Genomic DNA, 20263 nt, shown 5'->3' on the forward strand with positions numbered 1-20263 from the left:
TTAATTTGACAATAAACAAACCATCAAAAGTAGAATTCTCTTCATGCAATTCCTTATGATTTAGAAACATTCCACTCAATGTTGACATGCATGCATGCACTATTGCATTTGTTAGTTTTCTTTTCAAGCTTTGTCATAAGGAAAGAAACATGACAAAGTTTTGTGGCGCCTCAAGTGTAATGCTAGAGTTACTAATTGAAAATGCAATTGAAAACATGTATTTGATAAGAGTTTAATTTATATGCAGAGCATAAAATATTTTTAAATGGACATATGATAAGATTTAACTATTTTATTTCATATCTTATTCATTAAAATCATGTCATGATAAAATAAATTCATATGCAATATTTGTGTAAAAGTATTATCATTTGGTAATAGGGAAAGTTAACTATAAGCATTATCGTAGTCAAATTTAAAATCTTTATTAAATGACGCTACAACAAATGATTTGATGATTGAGTAGAATATCTTAAACAGTGGATCGACAAAAGTAAATTCATATAATAAAAATACATAATTTATAAATGCATCATCAATTCATTTCTTCACCTATTCGACCAATTTTCATTTTTGTCAGATGCATCTTTAGTTATACTTTGTGACTTTATCTAAATGGTCTAGTATTCAGTGTTAAAAATGAAAACAGTGCATGAATTAAGCTCTTCACTTATTAGTATTAGAGTTTGTGTGAATACAAGTTTAAAAATGCTTTCAATTTTTTTTTCAAAAAAAAAAAAAAATTCTTAAAATACCTTTTAACTTGTATTCAAACAAACTCTTAATTATATTATTTTTGCCTAAAGGACTTACGGCCTATTAGTATTAGTTTAGACCTTATTCAAGAATATTTTGACAATAATATTGCTTACCATATTCATACAGAACAGGATAGTTTGAAAATTCTATTATAATGTTTTACTCACAAGATTGATCCAATTAATCCAAAGAAGTTAAATTCAGGAATATCAAATTGATTTGTTCTTGGGATGTTTTAAACGTTAAATAGCAATTCCAAAGAATTTAAAATAATTTTCCGTTTTCCTTAATTTTACAGAAGGCATAATGTTCCACTTTATTGGTTTGGTCATGTGACCATTATACTGATTCACTTAATAGTTGATTCTAAATGTTCTTGCATTAAAATGACTCTTAATTATTGATAACCTTAGATTTTGCATAATAGAGAGAAACGAGGTACTTATATTGTGCATGCGCACATTTACGCCATCACAGTGAAATTATCCAGCAATTCGGCAACATAGTACAAAGTAGCATCATCATTCACAGAGATAGAGTCATGATATGATCAGTAATGAAACACCAAAGAGGGAAGAAGAAGAAAAGAAGGTTTCCAACTGAGGAGGCAGAGGCGTTGGTTTTGTTTCAGACCATTTCTTGGATGATAGAGTTGGGTCTCCATCAGGTTACTTTTGAATTGGATTGCAAAATAGTCATAGACAGGATTATTGGGAGTTGTATAGTTCAGCCTTAACTTGGGGTTATACTTAGATACTGCAAATACAAGCCTAATTTTTTTCAAAATTTTGAGTTAAATTATGTTAGGAGACAAACAAATTTTGTCGCTCACCTTTTAACTCAGCCATCAAAATTATATGTTATTCCCCATATTATTATGTATCTATTTATATTCAGGAACCCATTTACAATGAAATGAATTGATCTTTTCTTGTCTAAAAAAAAGAAGAAAAGAAGGTGAAGCCGCCTGTTGGACATGTGCTCATTTAAGAAAGCACTTGCAAAATCTATAATCATTTTGAGTCTATTTAAATTTAAACCTTTTGAGTTTTGTTAAAAATTTTCTACCGAATATAAAGAGCTTTTTCTGATAAAAAAATTATGAAAAGTATTTTTAACTTATATTCAAACAGTGTTTATGTTTTGTACTGAGTTCCCTGATGGATATATATAAGCTGAACACAGTCTACTACTGCATCTATTTTTAAAGTTTATATAAGAAAAAGGAAGGGAAAACAACTTAAGTTATTTGTGCAGTAATCACATTCAAAGTCTAGTTTAGCCAATTAATTTGATCAAAGCCAAAAGTAATAGCTATAGTCATCCAACCTCCAATCAGTACTCTGATTCCAAGTCCTTCTCAACCGAGTTTTACTTTTGGCAATTACTACTCTTACCCCTCTATATACTAACCAAGCCAAGATAGCCACAGCAACCACAACTACCACCCTGATCTTATAGTCCCTTACAAAAACAGCTGATAGCATTGGCACCATAGCACCAATAGAAAATCCAATTGTTGATGCTATGGAAGCATGAAAAGGGTTAAGAATTTTATCATCTTCCTCCACTTCCCCTTGTTTGTTATATTGGACTTTCATTTGAGCCACCTCTGTGTCTAACATAGTGTCCACAGATACAAACTCTTCAACTGGCATACTGCAAGCCCCTGCAACTAGTCCTGCAAAGCCAGCAAGAAGCATGGTTTTGATGTCTTCATTCAAAGCTTCAACAGCTACCATCACTAAGGTGACTGAGATCAACCCATTTCTGGCCCCCAAAACAGCTGCCAGAAGCCATTGTGACATTTGAGAGTTTTCAATATTGTTTTCTTCAATGTCTTGGCCAGGCTTTGCTTCTATATCATTAGAATTTATGGGAATCTCAATGTGGTTAATTGGCATTTCATTGCTACTAGTGCCAAGAGAAGACATAGTGTACAAAAATTGTAAGGTGCAGAGACAAAGGAAAAATGAGAAAAAGAATGCTTGTAGAGGACACAATCAACTCATGCAGGTCATTATATAGATAGAAGTAAGATTAAGTTAGTAATTAAGCTTGATGATAATGGACCTAAGTGGTGATTGTCTGGAGAGCACTATGAGAGGTGGCCACCTGTTTTAATAATTCCTGAAACTTTCAATTAACAATGTATCAACTTTTTCATGGACCTGTATGGATATTTGGTCTGATTCACTTTATTTTGGTAAGTAGTACGGTATATGTTTATATCATCAAGGAGCATCTAGTTTAGCTATTTCTCAATTTCTCATAATGATAGTGTTGGTCCTGAGTTCAAGTTTCTTACTGGGCTTAAACTTAAAATGTGATAACATTATTTGGTTAATATGAAATAATCTACTGTTACCGTAAGCAACATGCAGACTAATAAGAGATAGGTAGGTAGATCTAGTGGCGGTGTTATCTAGTTGGAGGTAATGTTTCATTCCACGTGCTTTGTTAGTGGCAGCCCCTCTATTGATTAATAAAAATATATAACGATTAATGAAACATAACTTTATGGATTTGAGGATCGAAGTATTTATGATTAAATAATTCAGGGGAGTGTGTATTCCACAAGAAAGCCACATGCCACTTTGAATATGGAAAAATAAAAAATCTAAAACTACTATCTTCTTTCCCCAGTTCCTTCTAATTTAGAATCTTTTTTAAAGTGGAACATGCATTATTGCTTGTTATTGTTAATTTTGCCATAGTGGGTTCTTCTTGGATGTACTTTTCTCTGCTTTTTTAGGACGTAGAGTGATCTTACAATTAAGTTGCCCATTCCGTTTCTCATATTTTAATTTTTTTGACGTCTTGAATTTCATTTTGTTAGGTACTCTCATGTTTGATTCCTTTCTTTTTTCTTTCACACAATCATATATATTTTCTGACAAGTTATTTTTGGAATGGTATCCTTGTTTACATTTCATCTATCGAACTGCATAACATAGATAATACTAACAGAAAATGCTTATCATCTTTGCAAGTTCATTTGTTCTGACTCTAAATGGGAGTCAAATAATAGGCATATAATGATAGTAATCTAGCAAAAGGGCAAGACGAATTTACACTACCATTCATGTTCCTGGCATATGTTTTCATGTTGCAAAGGTGCTAGCTTTGTCATGTACAGTTTAGTACAGATATACTGAAGAAAGGATTCAAGAGTGGTTCGCATTTTGACATATAAATTTTGTTTGTATTGTGCTCAACTAAGGAATCAACAACAAATTCTCTGGTCAAGGTGCAAAAACCTCATAGTACATAGGATATATACTTAACCTCCTCTGATCTAATGTATCCTTTATAATTAATGTTTTAAAACAAACATCTATGGCGGTCTCGCCTAACATTTAAACGAGACAAACGCAGGGGATAGTATTCCAGAAATAAGTGTATACTGAAAAACAAAAAAGTTTCACAGGCTAAATTTTTATTGATTTATTTTTTTATATTAATTTTTTTTATGCCAATAAAGCCATTTGTGTACTTATAAAAAAAAACTTTCGGTATACAAAATTTTTAAATATGAATCACAACTATGATGTTATTATTATGTATCAAGAGTTTATATACACATATTTCTACCTTAGTTAGTATGATATTGTTTAATTTAAACATACATTTTCATAAATTTGCATTTGATTACTGGCTAAAAATTCTTATTCTAAACATTTATGTTATTATAAATTCATATATTTTTTCTTTTATTTTAATAATATAAAACTTTATTTGTATTTACAATTCCACATTTAGATGGATACCACTCATCCCAAATATAGAAAAATTAGAAGAAAAAAAAATAATAGCCACTAAAGAAAGCTATAATAAGTCACTTTCAGGGAAATGTTTATTAATTTGCAGAAAGATAAATTTAACCGCCAAGTTTTGGCTGTTTTTGCTTCATGAAAGTGCGCAACATGTAGCTTTCGTGTGGATTACACACTCCCTTCAATTTATTAATTATTGAACACTATAATTGCCACTATCCCGTGGAGTGCACACTCCATCAAATATAATATGTACCCTCTTTCTCTCAAATCATTCAACGTTAATATCAACCCAAGTGTTCCATTTTCTGCTGGGATCTTCCGCTTATATCTATTGCTTCTACTGCTCAAGTTATTGATTTATCGAAGACAAAAAAATCAAAATTCAAAAATCAAAAATCAAAATTTACATTAGCCTCTGTACAGTGGATTCGTGGAACAATTATGATCAGTTGTAGATCCTCTCATAAGAAATTCATACACACGATATCATGTAATGAGCGACATGGATACAAATTATAAATAAAATTTCATAAATTTAGATAGAACTTTCACCTATTTGATTTTTGTATGTTTCTTCTCTCTTCACATGATTTTTCATTCTCATCCATATTGACTTTGATGGTAAGAAAAGCATTATATTTGTTCTGCATCGAATATTTATACATATTTCCAGTTTGATATAATATTATTCATAGACCTAAATCTTTATAATTAACTTTCGGTCATTATAAAAAAAACTTCCTTTATATATGTTTATTTTATAAACTCTATCTTTTTCTTTATTAATAATATAAAACTTTATTTGAATGTTAACTAATTTTAAATTAGATATTAATCATATCACTTAATATTATATGATGAAAATTAGGTAATCAATCTCTTCATACTTTCCTTAAATACTCCCATATAAACTGATGCTTCCCTATCTTTCCATATATTCAGTAATCTACTTCTAATAATTTTAAAGCATATATAGGAAATCTGTAAAGAAAAAAAAAGCATATATAGAAAGCCACGCCTATTTAATGCAGCAAAATCTCCGCACCTGAATTTAACTAAAAGGCAAAAGAGGTAAAATATGTTCTATAGCCAAATGATATATAGACAAAATCTCTATAGAAATCTTCTATAGCCTTATGTTGGCAAGCCAGATCGATGCATCCGTTAGGAAAAGCCACCAAATTGCTCGAAAACTTACGTCCGTGAAGCTGAGAGATACATTCGTCTGTGACTATACAATGAGTAGCTTCTTAACGCCAAAAACCACGTCCAAAATGCCATATCTAATTAGCAGGCACCATGTCTATAGTTTTAAAGCAAATACGTCACAAACAAATTTGTTTACTATACCTCTGAAGTCTGAACACATGTAATGTAACCTAAACGTACAGTCATTCATTTCTTAAGCTTCCTCATTATTATATCTTTCAAATTAATAAACCAAAACTAAAAGCATGATTGAACCATGGAAGATGAATAATATACATTATAACATATTAAGGTGGAATAATATCTGAGACTTGGATCCACTTTTTGGTGGTGATCAATTTTAAACGCGAACCATAAATATGTTTTTTTAAGAAGTCACTAACTTGTAGCTAGTGCGTCCTGATCACTATCTCATTTCCTTTATGAATATTAGGTCCATTAGCACCTCAGACTTCACGATCCCTCTCTATAAATATTCTTCATTAGAAGCGTGTGTTCTTCATCAAAAGCTCTTAATATCACATAATTTTCATTCTCCTTTTCTATCTCAGTGTTTTCCAACTTCATTCTACCTTAGTCATGGCCAACCTTGGAGCTAGAACTAATGGAACAACACCAAACCACATTGAGATCCCTATCCATGCAAATGGAGTGGATCTAAAAACAAGCCAAGGAGTGGAAGAGAGCAATGTTGACTACTCTCAAAGGGCTCAGTGGCTTAGAGCAGCAGTGTTGGGAGCCAACGATGGTTTGGTCTCTGTTGCCTCGTTGATGATGGGTGTTGGGGCTGTAAAGGAAGACATTGGTGTCATGCTTGTTGCTGGTTTTGCAGGACTAGTTGCTGGGGCTTGTAGCATGGCAATAGGAGAATTTGTTTCTGTGTACACTCAATATGACATAGAAAAGGCTCAGCTTAAGAGAGAGAGAGAATCTAATAACAATAGAGGAGTGGATGATGAAGAGGCTCAAAAGGAGAAGCTTCCAAACCCTTTTCAGGCTGCATTGGCATCAGCACTGGCATTTTCTGTTGGTGCTTTGGTTCCTCTTTTGGCAGCTGTGTTCATAAGGAGTCACAAGATTAGGATGGTGATTGTTGCTGTTGCTGTTAGCTTGGCATTGTTGGTGTTTGGAGGGGTGGGAGCAGTGCTTGGAAAAACACCAGTGGCTAGGTCTTGTTTCAGGGTGCTGATTGGAGGTTGGATGGCTATGGGAATAACATATGGCCTCACCAAGTTGATTGGCTCAGCTGAACTTTGAATGTTCTTCGTCATTTAACCGCATCTTATTAATTATTAGTAATGTTGTTTTCGTTGTTGTGCTGTGGTAATCATGCTAGTTTTACTCTTTAATAGATTGTGGCTGCTTTGTTTAAGTAAACAAGAGTGTGCTTTGGCACTACATCGCTGGCCCCTATGATTTTAGGGTTCATCGCTTTTTCTTTGTTATCTTCGTGCTTTATTTGGAGTGTTTACCATGTCTCTCTTAGTGTTCTGAATATAAGTGTAACGTGTCGAATTATCATAGTGCAAAGAAATGTATAATATATTTGTGCATCGATATCTTAATTCTCCATTTAAGTCCTAGCTATAATAGAATATATGCATCAATTTTCAATATAAACCAGCAAAATATTTGTGAACTGTTGTGCCTATGTAGCTGATCTAGCTAATGAAAAAAACTATAAATATCAATTATGATGAGGGTGCGTGAGTCGTTTTTTTTTATTAATTAGTTTCACTATGTTCTTAAAATTTTATTTCAATTAATTATTAAAACCCACTCAATTATGTGACACGCTTTTATTACTCTATTAGAAAGCATAAAGTTGAAGTCTAATTAGACTTTCTATTCATTCATACTAATTTGTTCTGTATCTATCTATTATATATAAAATCTGAACTATATTCTATTATATCGACATTATTATAAAATTTATATGTTGTCAGTATATTTATTTATATAACAAGTTCTTTAAATTTTTATTTTTTATTATATTCTTTTATTATATATTTTTTTTTTATTTTCTTTATATTATATCTTTTCACATTCTATTTAATCGAATTTTTATTTTTTTAATGTCTAATTTTTATTTCATCATAGTTGACATAAAAAAGGTATTACTTTTTTTTTATTTCCTTTTTTTTCTCTCTTATCATTTTTTTATTGTCTAATTTTTACTTCATAATGGTACTATTTTGAGAAATCAGTTACCCAGTAACCGATTTCTCACTTGGGCTTCAAAGTGGGTTATTTGGGTAAAAAATAACCAGCCCAGGTTATTTAAATAAATAAATAAAATTTGATATATTTAAAAAAAAGTCATTCTTTCTCTCCTCTCATTTCTCTATTGTTTAATTTTTATTTTATCATGGTACTACTTTTTTCTCTCTTCATTTTTTTACTCCTCTATCCTTTATATTATATATTTTATTTATATATAAAAGCTGAGTTACACTATATTACGTCGACATGTCATTATAAAACTAATTTTATATGTTATCATGTTAGCATATTTATCTATGTGACAAATTCTCTAAACTTCTATCTTTTGTCGTATTTTTCGTTCTATATATTATATCTCTCTCTACATTTTATTTAAACTAACTCTTATTTTTTTAATGTTACTTTTTATTTCATCATAATTGTCATAAAAAAGATACTACTTTTTTCTCTCTCTTTTTTTTTTTTTCTCTCCTCTCATTTCTCTACTGTCTAATTTTTATTTTATCATGGTACTACTTTTTTCTCTCTTCCTATTTTTTTTTCTCCTCTATCCTTTATATTATATATTTATGTTATATCTAATCTATCTCTTATCCTCTTTGTTTAATTTTCATTTCACATGAAAATTTTTGTCAAAAATAAAATGTACTACTTTTTCCTTTTATATATAAAAGTTGAGCTACACTCTATTACGTCGACACGTTATTACAAAACTAATTTTACATATTGTCATGTTAGCATATTTGTTTATGTGGGAAATTCTTTAAACTTCTATCTTGTATCATATTTTTCCTTTACTTTCTATATGTTACATCTCTTCACATTCTATTTAATCTAACTCTTATTTTTCTATTGTCTAATTTTATTTTTATATAAAAATCGAGTTACACTCTATTACATCAACATATCATCATAAAAATAATTTTACATGTTTTGATGTCAACATTTTTGTCTATGTGGCAAATTCTCTAAGGGCATCTCCAATAGAAGTAACTCATTTGAGTTGCTTCATGTATTGAAAAATGAAAAAAGTGATTCCTAGTGTGCCATGTCAGCATTAAACAACTCAAACACAAATTTACTCCAATGGTAAGAAACTTTAAGAAATTCAATTTTTAGAATTCTTTTTTCTAATCATTTAAGAACCAAATTTAAATTATTATTAAAAATGATAATTGCACTACAATGAAAGAAGATAAATTACGAGAAAAAATACACTAGATATTAAAAATAAAATAAAATAATAATAAATACATAAATATTATACGAAATTAATTTTCATCATTATTATTTTCGAAACGTTCCCAAAATCTGGTAAGGAACGGTTGTTTCAAGAAGCAACTCTCTCTCTTCTTCAAGCAACTCATGTTGTCACGTCAAAATCCTCTAATGGCAATAAATCAGGGCTTAAATTGTTTCATGGGACAAGCAACTCCCATCGGAGTTGCTCTAAGAGCATCTATAATGGGAGTTGCTTCATTCACTTTAAATGGGTCCTACTATGTTACATCACTCATAAGCAACTCATTACATTTTTACAATTTTTGCTCCAATAGAAGTTGTTTATAAGCACCTCCACTTTTTGATAAATTTAAAAAAATTTAATTATCATGAATAATATATAAATATGAATAAAAAATTAAAAAAACCACACAATTATTATAATGCGTTAAGAAATATTAAATATTAAAAACAAAAAAATTACATAATAAAAAGAAATGCGATAATAAAAAAAATTACGTAATAAATATGCACTAAATAAATACGCTGGTTGCGCGTAATGACGAAGAGCTCTCAAACTTTGACCCTAACATGTACGTTTCCTTCAAAAGTGTGTATATGGCTTGTGCATGCGTAGACTGGATTTGGAAGGAAAGAGATATTAAATTATTTTTTTATTCTTAAGCAACCGTGTCTTATATAATGAACGGTGCTTAAATTTTAACATGACAACCGTGTCTTCTATTTAATCTATCTCTCATCCTTTTTTGGTTAATTTTTATTTCACATGACAATGTGTTAAGTCTCAATTTTACCTCTTTTTGGATGAGACTTATTGAACAAATTCCACTCATCCTTTGAACCATTGCAATATAATTGTTCTCTTTTTGGTTCATTTTGTGTGCAGATATAACTAACCCAAATTCAGCTAACAATACCTTAATACACCTCATTTTTTGTGCAGGTATTGAGCTAGTGACTTGAGGATTGAAGATTCTTAGGATTGGAAACCTAAGAAGCTAAGGAGCAGAGAAGAGGTTCTGCGCCGGGCTCAATATAACCTGCGCTGGGCGTGACAAAAACAGAGTATTTCATCTCTGCCAGTTATATTGCGCCGGGCGCAAAAGGAATTAAGCCGGGCGCAAAAGGAATTAAGCCGGGCACAAAAGGAATTGCGCCGGGCTTGTGTTGAGACAGAGAGTGCTTGACTTCTCTAGAAGAACTTGCGCCGGGCGCGAAGAATTGTGCGCCGGGCGCGGAACCCTAATCTGATCTCTCAGGCTCGTATTTGAAGCCATTTTCGGGGATCTTTCTCTCCATTCTCACATTGGGCGCCTCCAGGAGCTGCGGAAGGGATTCCCAGGGCTTGGGATCGTCCGTGTGCGGATCTTTCATTCGGTTCTTCACTTCCTCTTCCATCTCTATTTTGTATTTGCCCTCTTTGTTGAGTGGTTTCACCCATTTTGTGGGGTTAGATGTAACCAACGTACTCTATTGTAATCTTTACGGTTTTAATGATATATATACATGTTGTTTTATTCTTTGTTGTGTTTATTTCTATTCTTAATGCTTGCTTTAGATTGATCACCCTTTGCATGATTTAAGGTTCCATTGAGTATTGGGAAATACCTTTGAAATTAGTTCTGGAACATATGCCTAGTGGAGATTGTATCTAGGGATAGAGCTTGACCATTAGTAGTCTTAAACCCTAGCCTGTAATGCGGGTGTAGGTATTGGGTACTCAAGGGATTGATATTCAATATCCGCACCTAGGCTCTTTCTCTAAGGGATTAGGTTTGAGTAAACTATTGGGTTGACTAAGCAATGAATTTAACAAGAGATTAAGGATACATTAGTGTTACGTTCGGTGAAATCTGACCCCCACAGCCTCACAATACCATTATCCCATTTCTACTCTTTCCCATTCTAAAACTAATCTTTTTATAGTTTTAACATTCCAATAGTCATGCTCTTCATCTCACATTTACATGACAAACTATAAATTGGAATTATTCTTTAGTCACGAATAGTCAATAAATGCTTATTTTACCTTCTAATCCCTGTGGATACGATATTTTTACTACTTGAACGGCCGGTATACTTGCCGTGTTTGAGACCGTTGATAGAATTAAACTGATTTACAATTATAACAAAAGTACTTCAACGGAAATCTCAACAAGTTTTTGGCGCCGTTGCCGGGGATTAGAATGGCGATTTAGTATTTATAGCTATTTGTGACTTATTCTTTTACTTTTATTTTCATTTTATGGTAGCAATGAATTGTTGAAGCTGACCTGGGCGCTCTAGTCCTCTACTTTCTCTTGTATGCTAGGTACTATGAACAAGATTGACCAATCCCTCTGAGCAATTGTTGAGCAATCATGAGATTGAGCACAAAGCAAGGAGGAACAAGAGCAACAGGAGGAGAAGGAGAGTAGAGCACTTCAAGTTGGCCACTGTCAGGCTCGGGACAGTAAACAAGCACTTCCTGGGAGGCAACCCAGAGATCTGAACTGTGTTTTAGATTTTTGTTGCATGTTGTTCTGTTTTATAAGTGTTGTTTTGTATTATGTGTTGTGTTTTGTGTTATATGTTTTGTGGTATATGTTGTTTGTGTTATGTGTTAGTTGTTAGAATCATGTTTGAATGGGTAAATATAGGGTACATTTTGTTTGGAATGTGAGGAATGAGGCAATTCTGTGTCTAGGTGGAAATAAGGCCTGATCCTAATTTAAAACCTGGGCAAATTGACCTTTTAAAGTGACTACGCGCCGGGCGTGACTCTTTTGCGCCCGGCCTAATACTCAATTTTTGGTCTCTGGAACCACCACGCCGGGCGCGTTTAACGCACGCTCGGCGCGATATCAGATTTTGAAACCTCGTTGATTTTTACTGATATTAAGCCCGGCGCATCTGTGTTAAGCCCGGCGCACCACATTCCTGACAGCCCATATTTATCTGTTTTCAATCATGTTTCTTTATGTTCTGTTGTATGTTGTATGTTTGTGTGCTTTATGTTGCATTGTTATAGTTCATTTCCGTGTGCATGCATGTTGTGCTTAATTTTGGTCTAAGGATATTCTCCATTTTTGCTATATTTGCTTGGTCATCACTGTGTATAATTTTTGTGCTCACCATGTTCTTTCATGAGTACACTCTGCAATCACTTCTGGTTACCAGGACTTTCAGGCGTATACTGGTTGGCCTGGGGACCAGGCTCCTAAGTTTGGGGGAGTGGAGCTGCTGAGGTTGATGGAGTTGATGATGGTGGAGCAGCTCTTGGAGATGATGATGACCAGACCCCATAGATGGAAGCAGATGGAGCCTACCTTAGTTTACCTTTGTCTATTGCAATTTATTCTTCTGTCTTTTATTTTCAGTATTTAACTGTTTTTATATATAGTCTTTTTGACGATTACTTTGTTGGTTCTTTTGTGAATAGTCTGCCTTAGCATGGTTTTTAATCTTGTTGATACTTGTTTTGCTTGTGGTCGATTCTGGATTATAGTTTGCTTGATGTCTATGTTGTGTGTACCTTAGACATTTTCAAGTCACATTAGATCTTTAGTTCATGACTAGTTGCATACGGGTTTCAATGTTGATCATAGAACTGAGCTGAGCTTGATAGTTTGTGGATGCATAGCCGGGTGAGGTTTGAGCCTAAAACACTTATGAGTGAACTACGCTTAAGTTGCATGATAGACTTTGCTTGAGTTTCCCTGGTGGTTTGCTTATGTTGTGCACTTATATGATCAAGGCATTCATACTCCTCTATTTTGTAACCATCTAAGCCAAAAAGCCATCTCCACTCTTCACTTGACCCATACCTTTCTAAGCCTAAACACCACACCTTCCACTTGTCCCAAACCATGAAAAATTAACCATAACCCTTGCTTTGGTTAAGAGAGCAAACTGATGACATCAAATAAGTTTGGGGGAGTTGAAGAATGGGGAATTTTGGGAAGAAGAAAGTATGTGGTCAGCCATTACAAAAAAAAAAAAAAAAAAAAAAAAAGAGAAAAACAAAGCAAAACAAAAACAAAAATATTAAGATGCAAAAATATAAATATGCATCTCATAAAGGCTAATGGCTTGGATCAGGTAAAGGGCATGTGCCAAATTGTTGTAATGGGGTATGGAGAGGGACATCATTGTAAAATCTTATTTGCTCTCTTAAGCTATAGCACCTTCAATCCTTGAAAAACCATAAAACTGCTACCGCTTGACCCTGCTTGACCCAGATTGCCCTAATAAAGACCTTGTGATAAGTGTCTCCATTTGTTTTACCACTGGTTTCATTTGGAAACGAAGAGCAAAGTTGAATTATGTGGCGTGAGTAGTAGACTAGAGAGAAACACTCACCCTGATACACTAGTGTTCATAGAGAGAAACATTTTTCTAGTGAGGATGCATACACAGATAGTCATTACTCTTCTCAGCTCTTTGATCTCTTTTGAAACCTTTGTTTGCACCTTGTCATGTTCTATTGCAATAATTGTGATTGGAAATTCATCTGAGGTTCATGCTTGCGAAAAGAAGATACAAATAAACTAGGATGTAGAAATTGACTCACTTGCATTGCTTGTTATCTGCTAGATTAATTACCTTTTGCTTGAGGACAAGCAAGGTTCTAAGTTTGGGGGAGTTGTTAAGTCTCAATTTTACCTCTTTTTGGATGAGACTTATTGAACAAATTCCACTCATCCTTTGAACCATTGCAATATAATTGTTCTCTTTTTGGTTCATTTTGTGTGCAGATATAACTAACCCAAATTCAGCTAACAATACCTTAATACACCTCATTTTTTGTCCAGGTATTGAGCTAGTGACTTGAGGATTGAAGACTCTTAGGATTGGAAACCTAAGAAGCTAAGGAGCAGAGAAGAGGTTCTGCGCCGGGCTCAATATAACCTGCGCTGGGCGTGACAAAAACAGAGTATTTCATCTCTGCCAGTTATATTGCGCCGGGCGCAAAAGGAATTAAGCCGGGCACAAAAGGAATTGCGCCGGGCTTGTGTTGAGACAGAGAGTGCTTGACTTTTCTGGAAGAACTTGCGCCGGGCGCGAAGAATTGTGCGCCGGGCGCGGAACCCTAATCTGATCTCTCAGGCTCGTATTTGAAGCCATTTTCGGGGATCTTTCTCTCCATTCTCACATTGGGCGCCTCCAGGAGCTGCGGAAGGGATTCCCAGGGCTTGGGATCGTCCGTGTGCGGATCTTTCCTTCGGTTCTTCACTTCCTCTTCCATCTCTATTTTGTATTTGCCCTCTTTGTTGAGTGGTTTCACCCATTTTGTGGGGTTAGATGTAACCAACGTACTCTATTATAATCTTTACGGTTTTAATGATATATATACATGTTGTTTTATTCTTTGTTGTGTTTGTTTCTATTCTTAATGCTTGCTTTAGATTGATCACCCTTTGCATGATTTAAGGTTCCATTGAGTATTGGGAAATACCTTTGAAATTAGTTCTGGAACATATGCCTAGTGGAGATTGTATCTAGGGATAGAGCTTGACCATTAGTAGTCTTAAACCCTAGCCCGTAATGCGGGTGTAGGTATTGGGTACTCAAGGGATTGATATTCAATATCCGCACCTAGGCTCTTTCTCTAAGGGATTAGGTTTGAGTAAACTATTGGGTTGACTAAGCAATGAATTTAACAAGAGATTAAGGATACATTAGTGTTACGTTCGGTGAAATCTGACCCCCACAGCCTCACAATACCATTATCCCATTTCTACTCTTTCCCATTCTAAAACTAATCTTTTTATAGTTTTAACATTCCAATAGTCATGCTCTTCATCTCACATTTACATGACAAATTATAAATTGGAATTATTCTTTAGTCACGAATAGTCAATAAATGCTTATTTTACCTTCTAATCCCTGTGGATACGATATTTTTACTACTTGAACGGCCGGTATACTTGCCGTGTTTGAGACCGTTGATAGAATTAAACTGATTTACAATTATAACAAAAGTACTTCAACGGAAATCTCAACACAATGTTTGTCAGAAATAACATGTACTACTTTTTCTTCCTTTTTTTTTTGCTTTCTCAACCCTCTAAATTACATATTTATATTTTATCTAATTTATTTTTTACCCTCTTTGTTTAATTTTTATTTCACATGATAATCTTTGTCAAAAATAGAATGTATTACTTTTTTCATCTTTTTTTTACTATTCCCAATTTGTCACACATAATATGAGATTCACAGTCACATGATAATCTTTGTAAAAAATATAAGGTACTATTTTTTTTCATTTTTTTTACTATTCTCAATTTTTCACACATTTTATCTATAATATTATTTTTATTGTCCTTCTATATTTGTATTAATTAACAAATAGCTTCAAATTATATTTAATTAGTAAATTAGTAATTATATAAATAATCATATTAATTAATAGTTAAGAGATTAAATTTAATTAAACTGTTCATTATAAAAAAATAAAATACAAAATATAAAACATTTTTTTTCAGTTAAACTATAATGTGTGATAATTTAAAATTATGGTTAATATGTAATTATATATGAATTAATGTTAATTATAAATTATCCGTTTCAAAAAAATAATAAATATTATAGTAATTAATATTAATATTGATGTTAATTATAAATCATTATTAAAAAAACTCTTTTGTCAAAATCTAATAATTATTATTAATTGACATTTATGTTCATTAATAATAAAAATAATAATTTTTTTTATTAATATTAATTTTAAACAACAGTTAAATGTTTTTTTGGCAGACCTCTCGACAATTAGATTTGTATATGAAAAGTTACATATTTAAAAATATTAAATATATGTATATTCTTTATTATTAATTTATTAATTTGATAAAGTATTAAAATAGATTGTTTTATAATTTAGTTATAAAAACTATTTACTTGGATACATTACCTTTAATTATGAACTTTTTAAAAGATTATTTACTTGAATCTTATATTTTTGAATTTGAATCTAAAATAAAAAATAAAAAATGAAATATTATATAAATATAAATATAAAAAATATTTAATAAATTTTTTTTCTTTACAAACAAGAATAAATTTATTTTTTTGTAAAAAATCAATAACAAATTCATATTACATAATTAAAAAAATTATATATATAACTTATATATTAACTAACAAAATAATATTTTTTAATCGTGTGGGTCTATGTCTAATTGGTTTTTAATATTAGAGGTGACAAAATTTCTCCGATTATATATTTGGATATTAACTTTCATCAACATTTACAATTTGGGTTAATCCAACTTTTAGGCCATATGACCTGCTATGTAAGTTGGACCTTAAATCTAAACTTATTAACTGAGTTGTTCCACTGAGTCAAGCATTGAAAATGAGTTTGACATTGATTGAGCCTAATATGTTGGTTCGGGTTAGATTGAATCACTTTATTTATTTTAATAATTATATATATAATTTTAGAAAATAAAAAAATAACAACAATGTGATATATTGAGCTTAATTTTTACCGGTTAGTTTAGTATGCCAATTAATTGAACTTTTTTATAAATAGTAGAAGTGCGTTTGAAATCTATTTGCATCAATACAAACAAAAATTCATACATTCTAATGCATTAAATTAAAAAGAAAGAATTCTTTTTTATTTTTCTCTGTTCAACGTGATTTTGTTGATTTTCAATCATTAAATAAACATGCAACATTACTATATTTTGTTCTCATAGAAATTTACCGGCTTGGTTAAAATGGACAAAACTCGATCATACAATTCGTTAAATTACATTAACATATCATATCAGCTAAAAGGTTTAATCAAAAAGATAAATTTAATTACAATATTCACAGTGCACATAAATCGGAACAAATATCTTATCCACAAAAAAAAATAGTTTAATCTCAAGAAAAGTATATATAATATAAATATTAAGAAATATCAAGAAAATGATAAACTGACTTAAGTATGAGAGTTATTTTGGTAAGTACTCCCTCCAACTAAAGAAGAAGAGAGAAATTGCATCATCAAAAGAGGGAATTAGACGGAAAGGGGATCTTGCCCAGCCATATCAGCATCTAAGCTATTCGTGATGAGAACATAAATGATCCTTGCTATAGGAAGGGCACGGTCAGAATGATAGAGAGAAAGTTAGTGAGAGAGAGAGAGAGAGGGGACAAGAGGGCGAGGAGTTTAGCCATGAAGCACGATCTCTACCTTCTTTGCTAAATTTTCATGGGAGTTTAAAGAGGTTGACTTGTGGAAAGTATTCCAAAGGTGGAATAGAGTGTGGGAGGTGTTCATTGCCAAAAATAAAGGAACGGGTCGGAACAATGTTTTGATTTCATAGACATCTAGAATGTTAGGCATGCAGCTCGAACATAATCTTGACAAAATATAATTGGGCAACACAAAATGAATGTTAATGTTCCAAAGTATAAGAAGGACGAATGGAAATCAATTGAAGGGAAGAGTGACAGAAAGGAGGAGGATATATGTAACAAGTCCCACATCGGGGAGGTCTCCTTACCAGGGAGGCCTTATAAGGCGGGAGGTTCTCCAACCTCTTGGGCCGGCTTTTGAGGGATAGTTCCCCTCCTTAGCCTTATGCTCAACACAGGCCCAAATTTAAGGTGGAAAATGAAAAACATAGTCTCTAAAGATGTAGAAGACGATGTGTGGATGGACAAGCTCGAGTCGTAGATGAGACGAGAGAGCTAAAAATGAGGTATTTAGGGGGTGACATGGTGCTCATCACTAGCGTGGATGAAACTACATTACAGAATACGAATTCTAATGAAGATGAAGGACTTTGGTCATTGTTCCGCTCAATTCAGAAATGGAGCCCAAGTATCTCCGCGGGAAACAGGTTAGCATGGGATGCACAGGGATACCAATTTACACATGGGGACAAGACTATTTTGGAAGTGTAGCAAGTATTTTTGGAACAATCATCTCACTAAATATTTTTAATATCTTGGGCCGGCTTTTGAGGGATGGTTCCCCTCCTTAGCCTTATGCTCAACACAGGCCCAAATTTAAGGTGGAAAATGAAAAACATAGTCTCTAAAGATGTAGAAGACGATGTGTGGATGGACAAGCTCGAGTCGTAGATGAGACGAGAGAGCTAAAAATGAGGTATTTAGGGGGTGACATGGTGCTCATCACTAGCGTGGATGAAACTACATTACAGAATACGAATTCTAATGAAGATGAAGGACTTTGGTCATTGTTCCGCTCAATTCAGAAATGGAGCCCAAGTATCTCCGCGGGAAACAGGTTAGCATGGGATGCACAGGGATACCAATTTACACATGGGGACAAGACTATTTTGGAAGTGTAGCAAGTATTTTTGGAACAATCATCTCACTAAATATTTTTAATATCATACATGCATTGTGACTAGGGATGGCAAAACGGGCCAGCCCGGCCTGTTTTGGCCCGCCACGCCATTGGCCCGCCAAAAACGGGCTGGGCCGGGCCAGCCCGCCAACGTAAAACGGGCTAGAGATGCTGGCCCGCCCCGTCTAAGGACGGGTTGGCGAGCTAGCCCGCATACAAAAATAAAAATGAAAAAAAATGAAAAAAAATATATTTTATGTTCAAATAATTTTTTTTTACTACAAATAAATAAATATAACCATATAAAATTAAAAATCATACATATTGTACATAATATATGTTCAACAAAAACAAATTACAAACTTAGAACAAAATCAAATAGAAATTAGTCCATTTACACCAAAATTAAAACCAAATTATAAACTTACACAACTAAATTTTTTGATAGTTCACAAAACAAGTTTAAATACAATTAATTAACTTTAAATTTTTATTTTAAGAATATTAGAAGCTCTTTTAGAAGAAGATGTCTCTACTTTTTTTTTCTTGATCATCTTCATCCTCATCTTCTACATCAAAATAAAATAAACATAAAAATAATTAAATTTAAAAAAATATATATGTGGGCCGGCCCGTTATTTGACCCAGCGGGTTGGCGGGCTTGGTGGGGCGGGCTTGCACGAGTTGGCAGATTGAAATAATGGGTCCGGCCCGCCAATTTTTGGCGGGCCAACAGGCCGACTCGCGGGCCATAACCCACTTTGCCATCCCTAATTGTGACGGACGGTCGACTGTTCTTCTGAAATTAAAGGCTTAAACCCCCTGTTTCTGGTAAGTGGTGAAAACCTGGCAGAAACAACTAAGAGTGAGAAAAAGTTGGACTAATTATTATTTCACTAAAACACAGAAAAGAGTTTTCCATACATTAATTTCCCTTCAATAGCTTCATTAAGAGCTTCTCTCTCAACGAGAAACATGGGAATTTGCTGATCTATTCTCATCTGCATTCCTTCAAAGTAATCTCCGATGGAATGGTAGAGGGGCTAGCAATCACCAATATCCGATGAAAATAAGTATCCATGCAGCCCAAGCAATTTCCATACATTATCTCTTGGTTGAATCCACCACACATTCTTCTGTTCAATGGCAAAATACACATTATTAATTGTAAATGGTACCAAAATATCTTGCTTTTCCTTTTGCTTAGATATTTACATAGAACGCTACCCACAAGCACATGCTACAAGTTTCTTTTTCCCTTTTTAAGGTTGTTTAGAAGGAATAGATTCAGATTCCTTTTGCAACTTGATTCATTGAAACAAGTCAGAAATGATGCTGCAGGACCATCAATTATTCGATGTGAAGTAAATTTCAAAGTATTTAGTCAACAACAATTATGCAATTAATTACAAAATATGCACGCATAATGTGAAAATATCTTGACCTCTGAGCATGAGGAAAAAAGGTGATTGGCCAATATAACAAACCTCAACCACCTTACAGTGGACCAAATTGAAAACACGATGTTTGGCATTTACCGACTGAATTAGGAGAGATTTTACCTATATTCGATAGGGTTCGACAGGGTTTGTTTGTGGAGATTGTTGAACACGATGAGGTTGAGAAAGCTTACTAGAAATGGAAAAATGTGTGTGCTCTAACATGAAGTCGAAGTGGGTCATCGGCATGCGAGGGAAAGGAGGAGGAGCAATGGTGGGGGAGAGCCTTGGGAAATAGAAAAATTAAAAAGGAA

General features: G+C 33.1%; 2 protein-coding genes across 2 annotated transcripts; one reads left to right on the forward strand and one right to left on the reverse strand.

Annotated features, from left to right (window-relative positions):
• Positions 1-1711: 1711 nt before the first annotated feature.
• LOC109804794 (vacuolar iron transporter homolog 4) lies at positions 1712-2725 on the reverse strand. The gene has a single exon (XM_020366653.3). It carries the CDS (start codon positions 2691-2693, stop codon positions 2055-2057), a length of 639 nt encoding a protein of 212 aa, XP_020222242.1. The 5' UTR covers positions 2694-2725; the 3' UTR covers positions 1712-2054.
• Positions 2726-6069: 3344 nt separating this feature from the next.
• On the forward strand, positions 6070-7304 carry LOC109805309 (vacuolar iron transporter homolog 4). Its single transcript, XM_020367345.3, has one exon. It carries the CDS (start codon positions 6327-6329, stop codon positions 7002-7004), a length of 678 nt encoding a protein of 225 aa, XP_020222934.2. The 5' UTR covers positions 6070-6326; the 3' UTR covers positions 7005-7304.
• Positions 7305-20263: the final 12959 nt, after the last annotated feature.

Source organism: Cajanus cajan, chromosome 2 (genome assembly GCF_000230855.2).
Source record: "Cajanus cajan strain Asha chromosome 2, NIPB_CcT2T_4, whole genome shotgun sequence".
Taxonomy (NCBI): domain Eukaryota; kingdom Viridiplantae; phylum Streptophyta; class Magnoliopsida; order Fabales; family Fabaceae; genus Cajanus; species Cajanus cajan.